The sequence below is a fragment of the Oncorhynchus nerka genome, linkage group LG22 (genome assembly GCF_034236695.1).
Source record: "Oncorhynchus nerka isolate Pitt River linkage group LG22, Oner_Uvic_2.0, whole genome shotgun sequence".
Lineage (NCBI taxonomy): Eukaryota > Metazoa > Chordata > Actinopteri > Salmoniformes > Salmonidae > Oncorhynchus > Oncorhynchus nerka.
The window spans coordinates 88,349,988-88,369,367 of NC_088417.1; the positions used below are offsets into that span (position 1 = coordinate 88,349,988).

At 45.1% G+C, this 19,380-nt stretch overlaps 1 protein-coding gene across 2 annotated transcripts in view; it reads right to left on the minus strand.

Moving 5' to 3' along the window:
- Positions 1-19,380, minus strand: part of epb41l4a (erythrocyte membrane protein band 4.1 like 4A) — a 116,614-nt gene that overhangs the window by 12,666 nt on the left and 84,568 nt on the right. For both annotated transcript variants that reach the window (XM_029628491.2, XM_029628490.2), the window contains 8 exons: positions 15,623-15,738; positions 11,766-11,856; positions 11,415-11,501; positions 9,694-9,804; positions 4,315-4,371; positions 3,838-3,915; positions 1,052-1,171; positions 765-812 (listed from right to left, as the gene is read on the minus strand). In XM_029628491.2, coding sequence (XP_029484351.1) covers positions 765-812; positions 1,052-1,171; positions 3,838-3,915; positions 4,315-4,371; positions 9,694-9,804; positions 11,415-11,501; positions 11,766-11,856; positions 15,623-15,738 — 708 coding nt within the window. The remainder of the gene's footprint in view (positions 1-764; positions 813-1,051; positions 1,172-3,837; positions 3,916-4,314; positions 4,372-9,693; positions 9,805-11,414; positions 11,502-11,765; positions 11,857-15,622; positions 15,739-19,380) is intronic.

Consider the following 19,380-nt stretch of genomic DNA (forward strand, 5'->3'; position numbering starts at 1 on the left):
TGTCCGGGCAGCCAGCTCTAGGAAGAGTCTTGGTGGTTCCAAACTTCTTCCATTTAAGAATGATGAAGGCCTCTGTGTTCTTGGGGACCTTCAAAGCTGCAGTCATTTTTTGGTACCCTTCCCCAGATCTGTGACTCCACACAACCCTGTCTCGGGGCTCTACGGACAATTCCTTCGTCCTCATGGCTTGGTTTTAGCTCTGACATGCACTGTCAACTGTGGGACTTTATATAGATAAGCGTGTGCCTTTCCAAATCATGTCCAATCAATTGAATTTAACACAGGTGGACTCCAATCAAGTTGTAAAAACATCTCAAGGATGATCAATGGAAACAGGATGCACCTGAGCTCAATTTGAAGTCTCATAGCAAAGAGTCTGAATATTTATGTAAATAAGGTATTTCTGTTATTTATTTTTAATACATTTGCAAACATTTCTAAAATCCTGTTTTCACTTTGTCCTTATGGGGTATTGTGTGTAGATTGATGAGGAAAACATGTAATTGAAACCATTTTAGAACAAGGCTGTAATGTAACAAAATAATGAAAAAGTCAAGGGGTCTAAAAAAACTTTCTGAACGCCGTGTACATTATACTGACTACACACCCACACACCCACTCACATTCAGTTATCATATACCTGTATGCTGCTGCTACTCTGTTTATCATATATCCTAATGCCTAGTTACCTTACCCAAATAAAGTGGTACCTGCTTATTTCTAAAAGAGCACTGTTGAACCTCATTAATGGAGTCATTACTTACTGGATGTGCTTCCACAGCTGCTCTTTCGCCTGCACATCTGGACTCCGCCTGGAACACATCACAGAATTACAGGGGTTAACAGGTCAAGGGTTGTTTATAAGACGGACCATCTGATAAGGAGAGTTATTGTAATGAATGGAAATTCTTCCCTCTGTGTATCTGGAAATTGAGGGGATGAAATTGACCGTAGCTTAAGGCATTGTTCCAGGTCAGGTCAGAGGTGGGGGTCTTTAGCGCAGGGAGGAGCGGGAAGGAGGGTGTGTGCGACTTGTGTATGGTTGTCTTACGATCGAGAACGGTGTCGTGAGCGGCGATGGTTTGGGTCGTTCTGAGACCTCTCTTTTTGACGACAGAGCACAGCTTCCCACTGAGGACCAGAGTCCACCATCTCATTCTCCTGACGAGACCTGGAATATAATATTATTTTAGTATTGTAATATCATATAGGAGTATTATATGCCAGTATATTATAAATATACAGCATAAACATATTACTTCTACATAAAAGACCTGGAAGGCTGGAACCTACAATCCAACCATGTTACATCTACACAGACATGTACAGAGATGACAGTATGGTTGCAACTAACTGACACATGATACATCCACATTCAAAGGACCTTGCGTTCTCAGAACATGCACAGAACAGCTGGCAGGCATATTCACAGTCATTTTCAACCTCTCCTCTCTCCCAATCTGTAATCCACACGTTTTAACATGACCACCAACATTCCTGTCCCCAATAACTCTAAGGCTTCATGACACAATGACTACCACCCTGTAGCACTCACTTCTGTAATCATGAAGTGCTTTTAGAGGCTGGTTAAGGCACACATTAACTCCACCATCCCAGACACCCTAGACCCACTCCAATTTACATACCGCCCCAGCAGATCCCTAGACGACACAATTTCAATTGCACTCCACACTGCTAGATAAGAGAAACACCTATGTGAGAATGCTTTTAATTGACTGCAGATCAGCGTTCAACAGCATGTTGCCTTCCAAGCTCATCACTAAGCTTAGGACTTTTGGACTGAACACCTCCCTCTGCAACTGGATCCTGGACTTCCTGACAGGCTGACCCCAGGTAATGATGGTCGGCAACATCCCCTCCGCCACATTGACCCTCAACACGGGGGCCCCACAGGGGTGCGTGCTTAGTCCCTTCCTGTAATCCCTGTTCACCCACAACTGCGTGGCCACGTATGACTCCAACACCATCCCCAAGTTTGCTGACGACATCAGTTTTAGGTCTGATCACCAGTGACGATGAAACACTTCTCAAAAAGTTCTACAGCTGTACCATTAGGAGCATCTTGACTGGCTGCATCACTGCTTGGTATGACAGTAGCACCAGTACATCACTGGGGCCGAGCTCCCTGCCATGCAGGACCTCTATGTCAGGTGGTATGAAAATAAGGCCTAAAAAATCACTAAGACTATTCTCTCCTCTTCTGCATGGCAAGTGGTGTTGGTGCATCAAGTCTGACAGCAACAGTCTCCTGAACAGCTTCTTTCCCCAAGCCATAAAACGGATAAATAGCAAACTAAATGGCTACACAGATTATCTGATTATTGTCTCCATGCAGATTATTGTCTCTATGCACACTCACAGGGCCATACACACACACACAAAACTGTCACTCCAACACACACACAAACTGTCACTACATCATTTGCTCACACACACATAATATCCACATACAATTATACTGACTCTGCACATCCACTCACACACAATCATCATATACTGTACACTGCTGCTACTCTGTTTATCATATATCCTGATGCCTAGTCACCTTACCCCTATACATATCTACATCTATGACTCCAGTATCCCTGCACATTGTACATATGGTACTAGAACTGACTGCCCCGATACACTGAGTATACAAAACATTAAGACACCTGCTTTTTCCATGACATAGACTGACCAGGTGAATCCAGGTGAAAGCTATGATCCCTTATTGATGTCACCTGTTAAATCCACTTCAATCAGTGTAGATGAATGGGAGGAGACTTAAAGAAGGCTTTTTAAGCCTTGAAACAAGAGAGACATGGATTGTGTATGTGTGCCACTGACGGTAAATGGGCAAGACAAAACATTTAAGTGCCTTTGAACGCGGTATGGTAATATGTGCCAGGCGCACTGGTTTATGTCAAGAACTGCAACGCTGCTGGGTTTTTCACACTTAACAGTTTCCCATGTGTATCAAGAATGGTCCACCACACATAGGACATCCAGCCAACTTGACACAACTGTGGGAAGCCTTGGAGTCCACATGGGCCAGCATCCTCGTGGAACACTTTCAACACCTTGTACAGTCCATGCCCTGATGAAATGAGTCTGTTCTGAAGGCAAAAAGGGTTCCTAATGTTTGGTATACTCAGTGTATATAGTGTATATATATGCTTACTTACTTTCTCGTGTTCTTCTTATTTTTATTTATTTCGTTTTTTTCTACCTTATGTTATTTTTAGTATTAAATTGTTATTGATTACTGCAGTGTTGGGTTTGGAGCTGTCAAGAAAGGCATTTCACTGTACATGTGCATGTCATACTAAAACTAGAAACTTGAAAAAACAATATTGTACATACAGTACATCACTAATTTTACTGTCACAACAGACAGCAACACAATTTCCATGAAATTTCCTTCCTAATGACTTTTGCTCCATCATGCGATATTCAGACACTTGAGGCTGTCTATAGTGTATCGTATATCGTATGACACAGCTAGGGAACCATTGTGGGTCTCAACATATAGTATCATTCAGAGGACAATAGCAGCCTGATGATATGCTGTATTACTTCAATACATACTTCCCTTACAGACACTGGCTTCGGGAAATAGTAGTCTTGGGAGCTATACCCCCATATGATAGAGTTGTAGTTTACTATGGAATGGCTGTCACCTTTGAGAAATATTACTATGTACTTTTAGTGGTACTATTATGTACAAAATAGGAGGTAGTAGTAGCGGTTTACTATATATCTTTATTCTGTATATTTAATGGATATATGTACAGATATGTCTCTTTGTAGGGAAAGCAGAGTGGCATCACTCACCGGTTCCTCTTTTTACGATGCTCCCGGGTGGAGGTCTCGGACTCGCTGCCACTGCTGGTGTTGCCACGGGAGCGTGACCTGCGGGTAGGCAGCGGTGAATAAAACGAGGTTAAAAGTTGACCAGGGTCAAATAAATGAGATGGAATGTTGTTTGTGTATGACCTGTCAGAGAGAGAGGACAAAAGTTAACTTTTACTTTTAGAGAAATGACTCCAGAACTTGGCTAATGTAACTGCTGAAAAACAGAACCACACACTGACTAGATCGTGATCTCTGTAGAGCTCCAACAGTAGGTTTGTGGTGCTGCCACATTACAACACAGCACATCAATGACAATCTTGGCAAGTCACTGGGTTTATCTGACTTGTCTAAGTCTGTGTGGAACGTAGGGATGTAAAGATGTGACCCTTTAGTTGCAGAGAGGACAGAGGTTCAGAATTGAAGAATTTAGCATGCAGTACTGTAAGCTAACTGTACCTCCTTAGCTGATCGTTCTGGTTCGGGGGATCTGTTGGATCACTGGCCTGGCCTTTCCTGAGGGATCATATCACAGAAGTTATTACTGTCATGTTATTATCAGAGAGTCACTGTCATGTTGTTACTATTAGACATCAGAGGAATGTCACTGTCATGTTGTTACTATTAGACATCAGAGGAATGTCACTGTCATGTTGTTACTATTAGACATCAGAGGAATGTCACTGTCATGTTGTTACTATTAGACATCAGAGGAATGTCACTGTCATGTTGTTACTATTAGACATCAGAGGAATGTCACTGTCATGTTGTTACTATTAGACATCAGAGGAATGTCACTGTCATGTTGTTACTATTAGACATCAGAGGAATGTCACTGTCATGTTGTTACTATTAGACATCAGAGGAATGTCACTGTCATGTTGTTACTATTAGACATCAGAGGAATGTCACTGTCATGTTGTTACTATTAGACATCAGAGGAATGTCACTGTCATGTTGTTACTATTAGACATCAGAGGAATGTCACTGTCATGTTGTTACTATTAGACATCAGAGGAATGTCACTGTCATGTTGTTACTATTAGACATCAGAGGAATGTCACTGTCATGTTGTTACTATTAGACATCAGAGGAATGTCACTGTCATGTTGTTACTATTAGACATCAGAGGAATGTCACTGTCATGTTGTTACTATTAGACATCAGAGGAATGTCACTGTCATGTTGTTACTATTAGACATCAGAGGAATGTCACTGTCATGTTGTTACTATTAGACATCAGAGGAATGTCACTGTCATGTTGTTACTATTAGACATCAGAGGAATGTCACTGTCATGTTGTTACTATTAGACATCAGAGGAATGTCACTGTCATGTTGTTACTATTAGACATCAGACATCAGAGGAATGTCACTGTCATGTTGTTACTATTAGACATCAGAGGAATGTCACTGTCATGTTGTTACTATTAGACATCAGAGGAATGTCACTGTCATGTTGTTACTATTAGACATCAGAGGAATGTCACTGTCATGTTGTTACTATTAGACATCAGAGGAATGTCACTGTCATGTTGTTACTATTAGACATAAGAGGAATGTCACTGTCATGTTGTTACTATTAGACATCAGAGGAATGTCACTGTCATGTTGTTACTATTAGACATCAGAGGAATGTCACTGTCATGTTGTTACTATTAGACATCAGAGGAATGTCACTGTCATGTTGTTACTATTAGACATCAGAGGAATGTCACTGTCATGTTGTTACTATTAGACATCAGAGGAATGTCACTGTCATGTTGTTACTATTAGACATCAGAGGAATGTCACTGTCATGTTGTTACTATTAGACATCAGAGGAATGTCACTGTCATGTTGTTACTATTAGACATCAGAGGAATGTCACTGTCATGTTGTTACTATTAGACATCAGAGGAATGTCACTGTCATGTTGTTACTATTAGACATCAGAGGAATGTCACTGTCATGTTACAACTACTATTAAACAGAGAGAGTTGATGAGTTTGACATGTTTTAATCATCAACCTAAACATGAATGACTCTGACTTAAAAGTGAGAGCATCTGTCCCACTATGATTTATGATAATTGGTATCTATTCAAAGAGAGTGCTTCATTGGCCACGAACCCTAGGGGTAATCTGATTCAGGGTTTCTACCCAGAAATTCTGCATCTCTGCCCCACAACAGACACAGCCCAGACGAACCTTTATCACTCATTCATATTAAAATAACATGAAGTACAAATCTGGTATTTGATTACTAGAATGGTCTACTTCATACAAACACACTACTCTGTGACCTTTGCAGTAGCTTCAGTACAGTATAGACACATTTATAAGTCAATTTAAAAAGGGGTGTCTTCAAAATACATTTTTGGTAATTAACTGCTTGTATAGGAACAATTATCAGCTGTTATAAGGTAAACATGTTTTGTTATACACATACCCACAATATTGTGCGTAATGATAATAGTGGAGCAAGAACTGTACAGGCTCTACAGTTAGTTCCACATTACACCACTAGAAGGCAACATTATCCCATATATGTACTTTTCAAAGGGGAAATTACTGAAAGAGCAACATAGATGTATTCTCCTGTCCTCCTCTCTTCTGCCTCCTTCTGAGTCCAGTCCTCTCCTCTTCTGCCACTACTTGAGTCCTGTCTCCTCCTCTCCTCTTCTGCCACTACCCGAGTCCTGTCCCCTCCTCTACTCTTCTGCCACTACTTGAGTCCTGTCTCCTCCTCTCCTCTTCTGCCACTACCCGAGTCCTGTCCCCTCCTCTACTCTTCTGCCACTACTTGAGTCCTGTCTCCTCCTCTCCTCTTCTGCCACTACCCGAGTCCTGTCTCCTCCTCTCCTCTTCTGCCACTACCCGAGTCCTGTCCCCTCCTCTCCTCTTCTGCCACTACCTGAGTCCTGTCCCCTCCTCTCCTCTTCTGCCACTACCCGGGTCCTGTCCCCTCCTCTCCTCTTCTGCCACTACCTGAGTCCTGTCCCCTCCTCTCCTCTTCTGCCACTACTCAAGTCCTGTCCCCTCCTCTCCTCTTCTGCCACTACCCAAGTCCTGTCCCCTCCTCTCCTCTTCTGCCACTACCTGAGTCCTGTCCCCTCCTCTCCTCTTCTGCCACTACCCGAGTCCTGTCCCCTCCTCTCCTCTTCTGCCACTACCCAAGTCCTGTCCCCTCCTCTCCTCTTCTGCCACTACCTGTCCTGTCCCCTCCTCTCCTCTTCTGCCACTACCCAAGTCCTGTCTCCTCCTCTCCTCTTCTGCCACTACCTGAGTCCTGTCCCCTCCTCTCCTCTTCTGCCACTACCTGAGTCCTGTCCCCTCCTCTCCTCTTCTGCCACTACCCAAGTCCTGTCTCCTCCTCCCCTCTTCTGCCACTACCTGAGTCCTGTCCCCTCCTCTCCTCTTCTGCCACTACCTGAGTCCTGTCCCCTCCTCTCCTCTTCTGCCACTACCCGAGTCCTGTCCCCTCCTCTCCTCTTCTGCCACTACCTGAGTCCTGTCCCCTCCTCTCCTCTTCTGCCACTACCCGAGTCCTGTCCCCTCCTCTACTCTTCTGCCACTACCTGAGTCCTGTCCCCTCCTCTCCTCTTCTGCCACTACCCGAGTCCTGTCCCCTCCTCTCCTCTTCTGCCACTACCCGAGTCCTGTCCCCTCCTCTCCTCTTCTGCCACTACCTGAGTCCTGTCCCCTCCTCTCCTCTTCTGCCACTACCTGAGTCCTGTCCCCTCCTCTCCTCTTCTGCCACTACCCAAGTCCTGTCTCCTCCTCTCCTCTTCTGCCACTACCTGAGTCCTGTCCCCTCCTCTCCTCTTCTGCCACTACCCAAGTCCTGTCTCCTCCTCTCCTCTTCTGCCACTACCTGAGTCCTGTCCCCTCCTCTCCTCTTCTGCCACTACCCGAGTCCTGTCCCCTCCTCTCCTCTTCTGCCACTACCCGAGTCCTGTCCCCTCCTCTCCTCTTCTGCCACTACCCAAGTCCTGTCCCCTCCTCTCCTCTTCTGCCACTACCTGAGTCCTGTCTCCTCCTCTCCTCTTCTGCCACTACCCGAGTCCTGTCTCCTCCTCTCCTCTTCTGCCACTACCCAAGTCCTGTCTCCTCCTCTCCTCTTCTGCCACTACCCGAGTCCTGTCTCCTCCTCTCCTCTTCTGCCACTACCCGAGTCCTGTCTCCTCCTCTCCTCTTCTGCCACTACCCAAGTCCTGTCTCCTCCTCTCCTCTTCTGCCACTACCCAAGTCCTGTCTCCTCCTCTCCTCTTCTGCCACTACCCAAGTCCTGTCTCCTCCTCTCCTCTTCTGCCACTACCCGAGTCCTGTCTCCTCCTCTCCTCTTCTGCCACTACCCGAGTCCTGTCTCCTCCTCTCCTCTTCTGCCACTACCTGAGTCCTGTCCCCTCCTCTCCTCTTCTGCCACTACCCGAGTCCTGTCTCCTCCTCTCCTCTTCTGCCACTACTTGAGTCCTGTCCCCTCCTCTCCTCTTCTGCCACTACCCGAGTCCTGTCTCCTCCTCTCCTCTTCTGCCACAACCCGAGGTTCACTTTCTACCTGCACAAGAAGCACAGCTGGTCAGGTTATGGACAGTCCATATAACTGTCAGTTATTGGCAGCACAGGTGAAATGTCCTAGGTTAGCTAGGTGAAGGGAACACATCTCTACCAGCACAGGTGAAATGTCCTAGGTTAGCTAGGTGAAGGGAACACATCTCTACCAGCACAGGTGAAATGTCCTAGGTTAGCTAGGTGAAGGGAACACATCTCTACCAGCACAGGTGAAATGTCCTAGGTTAGCTAGGTGAAGGGAACACATCTCTACCAGCACAGGTGAAATGTCCTAGGTTAGCTAGGTGAAGGGAACACATCTCTACCAGCACAGGTGAAATGTCCTAGGTTAGCTAGGTGAAGGGAACACATCTCTACCAGCACAGGTGAAATGTCCTAGGTTAGCTAGGTGAAGGGAACACATCTCTACCAGCACAGGTGAAATGTCCTAGGTTAGCTAGGTGAAGGGAACACATCTCTACCAGCACAGGTGAAATGTCCTAGGTTAGCTAGGTGAAGGGAACACATCTCTACCAGCACAGGTGAAATGTCCTAGGTTAGCTAGGTGAAGGGAACACATCTCTACCAGCACAGGTGTCATACCTATAGAGGTCACATGGCCACGTCTCCCCTCAGATTTGTCCTGTTGGTGTTTCTCTGTAATACTACTATCCACCTATCAATTTGATGAAGTTGTCTTTAGCTAACCTAGATAGGTTACCAATCTCCCAACCTGATAACTAGCTACTAAGAAGCCATTTCAGGATATCAATCAAGTTAGAGTAGCTAGCTTGTCTAACTTTCAAACTAGCTGGCATGCCTGCTGGCAAGGTTGGTAGACATTAGAAAAGCAAGTAATTACTAAATGTGCTGAATAAGACTCACATTCCTTTCAATCTTTTACCCAGAGAAGCATATTTAGTTTCTTTTAAAAAATTAACACCAGTCAGAAGGATACAGACAGCTCAAGAGGTATGCTTAGATATGCAGAAAAATAACATTTTTTTTACATAGAAATATGCATAATTATTATGGCTCTAGATTACAGGAAAAAGCTGTTTCAGGTGTTTTGAAAATGCAAAAATCTCCAACTTCCGAAAGGGGGGGCTACCCTCTGGACCAGCCCCCCAGGTATCCTCACGTACTTTGGGCTCCCTTTGATTTTTGGGATGCATGACGTCCCTGAGCATAAGGTACACATGGACAGTTGATGGACAGTACATGCTAGTGTCAGCTGAGCTATTGGGGGGAGAGGTGAGGTGGGTTGACATGTCATAGGTGACAGATCATAGGAGAAGGCTACACACCAGCGTGGGTTCTGGGACGTTTCCTTCACGCTGCCTCCTGAAGGGGTGCGACCACGTGCTTTGAGAAATTTGGGCGACTTGGTTCGCTGGTTTGCTGTGTTGTACAGTCCACTGGGGAGGAAAACAAGGAAACTTGATCAGAATTACCATCAGGACAGGCAGCTAGCTGTCAATAATACATACATTGATCTATATAGTGAATGATCTGTTGGCAAAAACAAACTCTTAAGTATAGTCCTTAGTCATCACGCTGACACAAACGACAACATTCCTCTTCACCTAGCCATAACCACAATGACACAGATACGTCAGTAAATGGCAGGATGATGACGTCATAGTCTCAGAGGATACATCTAAATGCCAAGGCAACAGGTCACACCAATGGCTGCTGGTTAGTGACCCCAGGCCTCACATACATCCTGTCTGTCTGCATTCATTAGCTTCAGATAAGGCCCCTCTGACACACACACACACGCACACACGTACACACACACGCGTACACACACACACACACACACGTACACACACACACACGTACACACACATACACACACTCACAGCCCCCTGAGAGGGAAAGAGGGAGCACATCGCAGCCCCAAGATAACACAAATCAATATGGAGATGAAATAATGTTGAAATCAGCTCATTGATATGCAAATAGCCTTGGATAATACTCAATTATCATCAGAAGACAGTGGCTATGTCTGAAATGGCAACCTATTCCCTATGTAGTGCACTACTTTTCATCAGGGCTCTGGTCAAAAGTACTGCACTATGTAGGGAGTAGGGTGCAATTTCGTGCGAAGACCGGCTCTGCAAGTTCAACAAGATGAATATGAATGGGCAGTTCTGTTACATTTTTGTCATTTAGCAGAAGCTCTTATCCAGAGCAACTTTCCAGTTGTATTTCTATATTCCTTAGTAGTGGTCGCCAGTGAGAATCAAACCCACAACCCTGGTGTTGGAAATGCCATGCTCTACCAACTGAGCCACACAGTCCCATCTCAAAATAGTTTGTGTGTATGCATTGATATGTAGGCTGCGTGTGCCTTTTCATTTTTTTATGTAGTTCTGTCCTTGAGCTGTTCTTGTCTATTGTTGTTCTGTATTACGTCATTCTGTATTATGTTTCATGTTTTGTGTGGATCGCAGGAAGAGTAGCTGCTGCTTTGCAACAGCTAATGGGGATCCTAATAAAATACCAAATACCAATCTCTTTGTGTCTGTCTCCATGCTACTGTGCAAACACTATGAACTTGGCCTGGTCCCAGATCTGTTTGTAATGTGTTGCCAACTCCTATGGTCATTGTTTGGCATGACAGTATTAACAGATCTGGGACCAGGCTACTGTGAACGAGGGAGATGTATAGACACAAACTGGCTGTCACTGTGCTCTCACACATACAGCTTCCAGCAGTGAATTTGATGAAGCCGCTGGGAGGGTTTTCTATGTTTAGCCTCCTACATTGATGAAATGCGTGCTTTGCTCTGTTCCTCAGTTGTTGTCGTGAGTAAGGTCAACAAGGAAATCTACTTAAACCTAGCTGCTCCTGCCTGTCTCACTATTTTCTCCAGATGTGCGTGTGTGTGTGTGCTGATGTTTAATCCACCAAATATTAATGATGTAACCAATGCAAACACATAGCAGGAATAACTATTGTAATGTGTACATGTCCGACATGACCAATACAATCCATCCTAGAGCAAAGACAGTACTGTACCACTGTGGGGCATTCTCATCCCATGGTGCACTGGGCTTCCCTCGCTGTTCCTCTGGATCACCATTCTCTGTCTTGGTTACCATGGAGCTAAAGGTCAACAAACAAATAAACAACAGGTAAACAAATACAACCATGACTGTATTTGGTCTGGGCTAAGCAGTTGTACGAAGAGCTGTCAAGGATATTATCTGATATTGGAAAAGCATTCTCTCAATCCATCTCAATTGATCCTTCTTTCCTTCTTTCCTTCTGTCTTTGTCCCCTTTTCCATTTGTTTCAAACTGAACACCTCTCTAATTCGTACACTGTTTTCTACATTTTCCTCTCACATCACTTGCCCATGTCTGATACCTCTTCAAAGCTGACTGTGCTGTAATCTTAGTCGTTCCCTCTTTTTCTTCATTCTCCGTCTTTGTGTTGGACCGATTCACATTGTTCAGTCCTATAAGGAAAAGATATGTTCTGTAAGGTTGAATGCTGAACCAACCTCCCTCTTTCTTTCCATTGTTTCAAATCCAATTTTATTTGTCACATGCGCCGAATACAACAAGTGTAGACTTTACCGTGAAATGCTTACTTAACCTTTATAACCAACAGTGCCGTTCAAGAAGAAGAAAATATTTACCAAGTAGGCTAAAATAAAAAGTAATAATAAAAAGTAACAATAGAATAACAATAACTCAGCTATATACAGGGGGCACCGGTACTGCGTCAGTGTGCGGGGGTACAGGCTAGTTGAGGTAATCTGTACATGTAGGTGGGGGCGAAGTGACTATGCATAGGTAACAAACAAACAGCGAGTGTACAAAAGGGGGGGTCAATGTAAATTGTCCGGTGGCGAGTTTATGAATTGTTCAGCAGTCTGATGGCTTGGAGGTAGAAGCTGTTGAGGAACCTTTTGGTCCTAGACTTGGCGCACCGGTACCGCTTGCTGTGTGGAAGCAGAGAAAACAGTCTATAAGTTGGGTGACTGGAGTCTCTGACAATTTTATTGGCTTTCCTCTGACACCGCCTAGTATATAGGTCCTGGATGGCAGGAAGCTTGGCCCTAGTGATGTATTGGGCTGTTCACACAACCCTCTGTGGCGCCTTACAGTCAGACGCCGAGCAGTTGCCATGCCAGGCGGTGATGCAACCGGTGAGGATGCTCTCAATGGTGCAGCTGTAGAACCTTTTGAGGATCTGGGGAACCATGCCGAATCTTTTCAGTCTCTTGAAGGGGAAAATGTTTTGTTGTGCCTTCTTATCGACTGTCTTGGTATGTTTGGACCATGATAATTCGTTGGTGATGTGGACACCAAGGAACTTGAAACTCGACCCGCTCCACTACAGCCCCGTTAATGTTAATGGGGGCCTGTTCGGCCCACCTTTTCCTGTAGTCCACGATCAGCTCCTTAGTCTTGCTCACATTGAGGGAGAGGTTGTTGTTCTGGCACCACACTGCCAGTTCTCTGGCCTCCTCCCTATAGGCCGTCTCATCGCTGTTGGTGATCAGACATACCACTGTTGTGTCGTCAGCAAACTTAATGATGATGTTGGAGTCATGCCTGGCCATGCAGTCATCAGTGAACAGGGAGTACAGGAGGGAACTAAGTACACACCCCTGGATCAGCGTGGCAGACGTGTTGTTGCCTACTCTTACCACCTGGGGGCGGCCCGTCAGGAAGTCCAGGATCAAGTTGCAGAGGGAGGTGTTTAGTCCCAGAGTCCTTAGCTTAGTGAGGAGCTTCGTGGGCACTATGGTGTTGAATGCTGAGCTGTAGTCAATGAACAGCATTCTCACATGGGTGTTCCTTTTGTCCAGATGAGAAAGGGCGGAGTGGAGTGAGTTTGAGACGGCGTCATCTGTGGATCTGTTGGGGCGGTATGCGAATTGGAGTGGGTCTAGGGTGTCCGGAAGGATGCTGTAGATGTGAGCCATGACCAGCCTGTCAAAACACTTCATGGCTACCAACGTGAGTGCCACGGGATGGTAATAATTTAGGCAGGTTACCTTCGCTTCCTTGGGCACAGGGACTATGTTGGTCTGCTTGAAACATGAAGGTATTACAGACTTGGTCAGGTAAAGGTTGAACATGTCAGAGTAGACACTTGACAGTTTGTCCGCGCATGCTTTGAGTACACGTCCTTGCAATCCATCTGGCCCAGCGGCTTTGAATGTTGAACTATTTAAAGGTTTTGTTCACATCAGCTACCGAGAGTGTTATCACACAGTCATCCAGAACAGCTGGTACTATTGTGCATGCTTCAGTGTTGCTTGCCTCGAAGCGAGCATAAAAGGCATTTAGCTCATCTGGTAGGCTCGCGTCACTGGGCAGCTCGCGTCTGGGTTTCCCTTTGTAGTCTGTAGTAGTTTTCAAGCCCCGCCACATCCGACGAGCGTCATCGATGCTCTTATTGAAGATGCTTATGACTGAGGTGGTGTATTCCTCAATGCCATTGGATGAATCCCGGAACATATTCCAGTCTGTGCTAGCAAAACAATCCTGTAGTATAGCATCCGCGTCATCTGACCACTTCCATATTGAGCGAGTCCCTGGTACTTCCTGTTTTAGTTTTTGCTTGTAAGCAGGAATCAGGAGGATAGAATTATGGTTGGATTTGCCAAATGGATGGCGGGGGAGAGCCTTGTATGCATCTCTGTGTGTGGAGTAAAGGTGGTGTATGATTTTTATCCCCCTGGTTGCACATGTGACATGCTGGTAAAAATTGGGTAAAAATGATTTAAGTTTGCCTGCATAAAGTCCCCGGCCACTAGGAGCGCCACTTCTGGGTGAGCGTTTTCTTCTTTGCTTTTGGCCTTATAGAGTTGGTTGAGAGCGGTCTTAGTACCAGCTTTGTTTTGTGGTGGTAAATAAACGGCTATGAATAATACAGATGAGAACTCTCTTGGTAGATAGTGCGGTCTACATTTCATTATAAGGTACTCTACCTCAGGTGAGCAATACCTTCGAGAATTCTTTAAAATTAGCGCACCAGCTGTTATTCACAAAAATACCCCCCCCCCACCCCTCGTCTTACCAGAGGTAGCGTCTCTGTTCTTCGGTGCATGGAAAATCCGGCTAGCTCTATGTTGTCCGTATCTTCGTTCAGCCACGTCTCGGTGAAACATAAGATGTTACAGTTTTTAATGTCCCGTTGGTAGGATAATCTTAATCGTAGGTCATCCATTTTATTGTCCAATGATTGCAGCTTAGTGAGAAGAATGGGAGGCAGTGGGAGTTTACTCGCTCGCCTCTGGATTTTCAGAAGGGTGCCTGATCTGTGGCCCCTTTTCCGGCGTCTTTTTTCACGTGAAGGGCGTGGATCTGGGCCTGTTCCAGTGAAAGCTGGATATCCAGCTTTTTTACCAAATGTAAAAACTAGACGTTGAACAGGCGTCTGTGCCCAGTGGGTTCACTCAATCTGGTTTTAAAAATCTCCCTTCCTAACTGGTTTACAGTCCCTGAGACAAACCAGAAATGTTTCATTGGCCAAATATTCTCAGATTTTCATAAAACAGCACATTTGGTCTTGTTTCTGCATCAACAAATTTAGTGCGAGGCAAAATAGTAGCCTATAGGCGCGCTTCAATTAGCTTGTTCTGTACAGCAGGAGGCCACATTTTGCAGGCTACACTGTCCCGTGAATGTCCTGCAAAATCATCCCTTTGTCCCACATTTTAGTATTTTAAATGTGGTCACCCTAGGTAGAACCCTTTTGGTTTCAGGTAAAACCCTTTTGGGTTCCATGTAGAACCCTTTCCACAGAGGGTTCTACATGGAATCTAGAACCCTTTCCACAGAGGGGTCTACATGGAATCCAAAAGGGTTACCTGGAACCAAAAAGGGTTCTCCTATGGGAAGAACCCTTTCGGAACCCCTTTTTTTTTTAAAGAGTGTACTGTCAGTGTGAACTGTCGAAGTGAATATAATATGATTAGCTAATTGAAGCCCTGTGTTGTTCCTGATGGGGGAACAGGAGGAGGAAGTTAATACTAAACTTACTGAGACTCAACTAAGGTGCTTTACACCTGGCAGTGTTGTCAATAGCAACCTGAGAGGTTCTACTGGGAAACGGTAGAGGTGAAAATATGTTTTTGGATATGCATTAGTTACCATTGATACGTTACCCTTAGTGACATTGTATTTGTCAGGTGTTGTGTAGTGTGTCTGTGGATGTTATGTAGGTCTTAGGTAGGCTTTAAGTATGTTGTATGTCCATCTGACCTGTGGTCTGTGATGGTCTCTTGGAGTAGGTCTTGCTGCGGGTCCTGACAACCTGCAGGTCTGGTCGAGGCAGACCGACAGACGGATCCCTGCCCATCTGCATAGCAGTCTTTCCACTGTAGGGGTGCACACACACACACTCTGTTTAATCAGCTATCTTTTCAGGGTGTCCTGTCTGTCTAGAACAGGTACATTTCTAAGTATGCAACAGGTCAAACATGTATTATAAGTGTGAAATACTGTAAGCAGAAATAGACAGTAAAATTCCGCTAGAAGGGTTTCAGGGGGCAGATGTTTCTGGTCTGTCAGGTTCTTATGAGATACAGAGATGATCTGCTCTTGACCTTTCATGTAAACCTTTTGTCTCGCACACAGTGACAGTGATACACAGTGACAGTGATACACAGTGACAGTGATACACAGTGACAGTGACAATCAGTGACAGTGATACACAGTGACAGTGATACACAGTGACAGTGACACACAGTGACAGTGATACACAGTGACAGTGATACACAGTGACAGTGACACACAGTGACAGTGATACACAGTGACAGTGACACACAGTGACAGTGATACACAGTGACAGTGACACACAGTGACAGTGATACACAGTGACAGTGATACACAGTGACAGTGACACACAGTGACAGTGATACACAGTGACAGTGATACACAGTGATAGTGACACACAGTGACAGTGATACACAGTGACAGTGATACACAGTGACAGTGACACACAGTGACAGTGACACACAGTGACAGTGATACACAGTGACAGTGATACACAGTGACAGTGACACACAGTGACAGTGATACACAGTGACAGTGACACACAGTGACAGTGATACACAGTGACAGTGACACACAGTGACAGTGATACACAGTGACAGTGATACACAGTGACAGTGACACACAGTGACAGTGATACACAGTGACAGTGATACACAGTGACAGTGATACACAGTGACAGTGACACACAGTGACAGTGATACACAGTGACAGTGATACACAGTGACAGTGATACACAGTGACAGTGACACACAGTGACAGTGATACACAGTGACAGTGATACACAGTGACAGTGACACACAGTGACAGTGATACACAGTGACAGTGACACACAGTGACAGTGATACACAGTGACAGTGATACACAGTGACAGTGATACACAGTGACAGTGATACACAGTGACAGTGACACACAGTGACAGTGATACACAGTGACAGTGATACACAGTGACAGTGACAGTGACACACAGTGACAGTGATACACAGTGACAGTGATACACAGTGACAGTGATACACAGTGACAGTGACACACAGTGACAGTGATACACAGTGACAGTGACACACAGTGACAGTGATACACAGTGACAGTGATACACAGTGACAGTGATACACAGTGACAGTGACACACAGTGACAGTGACACACAGTGACAGTGACACACAGTGACAGTGATACACAGTGACAGTGACACACAGTGACAGTGATACACAGTGACAGTGATACACAGTGACAGTGATACACAGTGACAGTGACACACAGTGACAGTGATACACAGTGACAGTGACACACAGTGACAGTGATACACAGTGACAGTGATACACAGTGATAGTGACACACAGTGACAGTGATACACAGTGACAGTGACACACAGTGACAGTGATACACAGTGACAGTGACAGTGACACACAGTGACAGTGATACACAGTGACAGTGATACACAGTGACAGTGATACACAGTGACAGTGACACACAGTGACAGTGATACACAGTGACAGTGACACACAGTGACAGTGATACACAGTGACAGTGATACACAGTGACAGTGATACACAGTGACAGTGATACACAGTGACAGTGACACACAGTGACAGTGACACACAGTGACAGTGATACACAGTGACAGTGACACACAGTGACAGTGATACACAGTGACAGTGACACACAGTGACAGTGATACACAGTGACAGTGATACACAGTGACAGTGATACACAGTGACAGTGACACACAGTGACAGTGATACACAGTGACAGTGACACACAGTGACAGTGATACACAGTGACAGTGATACACAGTGACAGTGATACACAGTGACAGTGACACACAGTGACAGTGATACACAGTGACAGTGATACACAGTGACAGTGACACACAGTGACAGTGATACACAGTGACAGTGACACACAGTGACAGTGATACACAGTGACATTGATACACAGTGACAGTGACACACAGTGATAGTGACACACAGTGACAGTGATACACAGTGACAGTGATACACAGTGACAGTGATACACAGTGATAGTGACACACAGTGACAGTGACACACAGTGACAGTGATACACAGTGACAGTGATACACAGTGACAGTGATACACAGTGACAGTGATACACAGTGATAGTGACACACAGTGACAGTGATACACAGTGACAGTGATACACAGTGACAGTGACACACAGTGACAGTGACACACAGTGACAGTGATACACAGTGACAGTGACAGTGATACACAGTGACAGTGACACACAGTGACAGTGATACACAGTGACAGTGATACACAGTGACAGTGATACACAGTGACAGTGACACACAGTGACAGTGATACACAGTGACAGTGACACACAGTGACAGTGATACACAGTGACAGTGATACACAGTGACAGTGATACACAGTGACAGTGACACACAGTGACAGTGATACACAGTGACAGTGATACACAGTGATAGTGACACACAGTGACAGTGACACACAGTGACAGTGATACACAGTGACAGTGATACACAGTGACAGTGATACACAGTGATAGTGACACACAGTGACAGTGATACACAGTGACAGTGATACACAGTGATAGTGACACACAGTGACAGTGACACACAGTGACAGTGATACACAGTGACAGTGATACACAGTGATAGTGACACACAGTGACAGTGATACACAGTGACAGTGATACACAGTGACAGTGATACACAGTGACAGTGACACACAGTGACAGTGACACACAGTGACAGTGATACACAGTGACAGTGATACACAGTGACAGTGACACACAGTGACAGTGACACACAGTGACAGTGATACACAGTGACAGTGATACACAGTGACAGTGACACACAGTGACAGTGATACACAGTGACAGTGATACACAGTGACAGTGATACACAGTGACAGTGATACACAGTGATAGTGACACACAGTGACAGTGACACACAGTGACAGTGATACACAGTGACAGTGACACACAGTGACAGTGATACACATTGCTGTGCATCAGCGGGAAGCTAGTCTGATGCATCAACGAGGTGTTGAAGAGCAACATGAATATGGAAAACACAGCCACAGTTGTGACTGCAGTGACCCTATAAATAGCAGAGGTCACTAATGTATAAATAAATATTGCAGAAGAAAACTGCAACTATTCTTCTCAGAATAGATGCAGGAAGTAGACAACAGAATGAAGACAAAGGAGAGACAGATGTTGTGTGAACCCTGAATTATTCAGGTCTTCCTCTTCTCTGTGGTACACACACACACACAAACACATGCACACACACACACACACGGTGTGTTTGTCTAACACTGAACCCCCCTTTTAGCTCCTTTGTAAAACAGACTGCATTATTCACAAGGTTGTGGATTTCAGCATGAATACATGCTGGGAGACTTCCTCATGGATTGTCCTCCTTTATCTCAGGACATGTGATAGTGTTAAGTTTCTACCTGAGGGGATGACAGAGAATGGGATA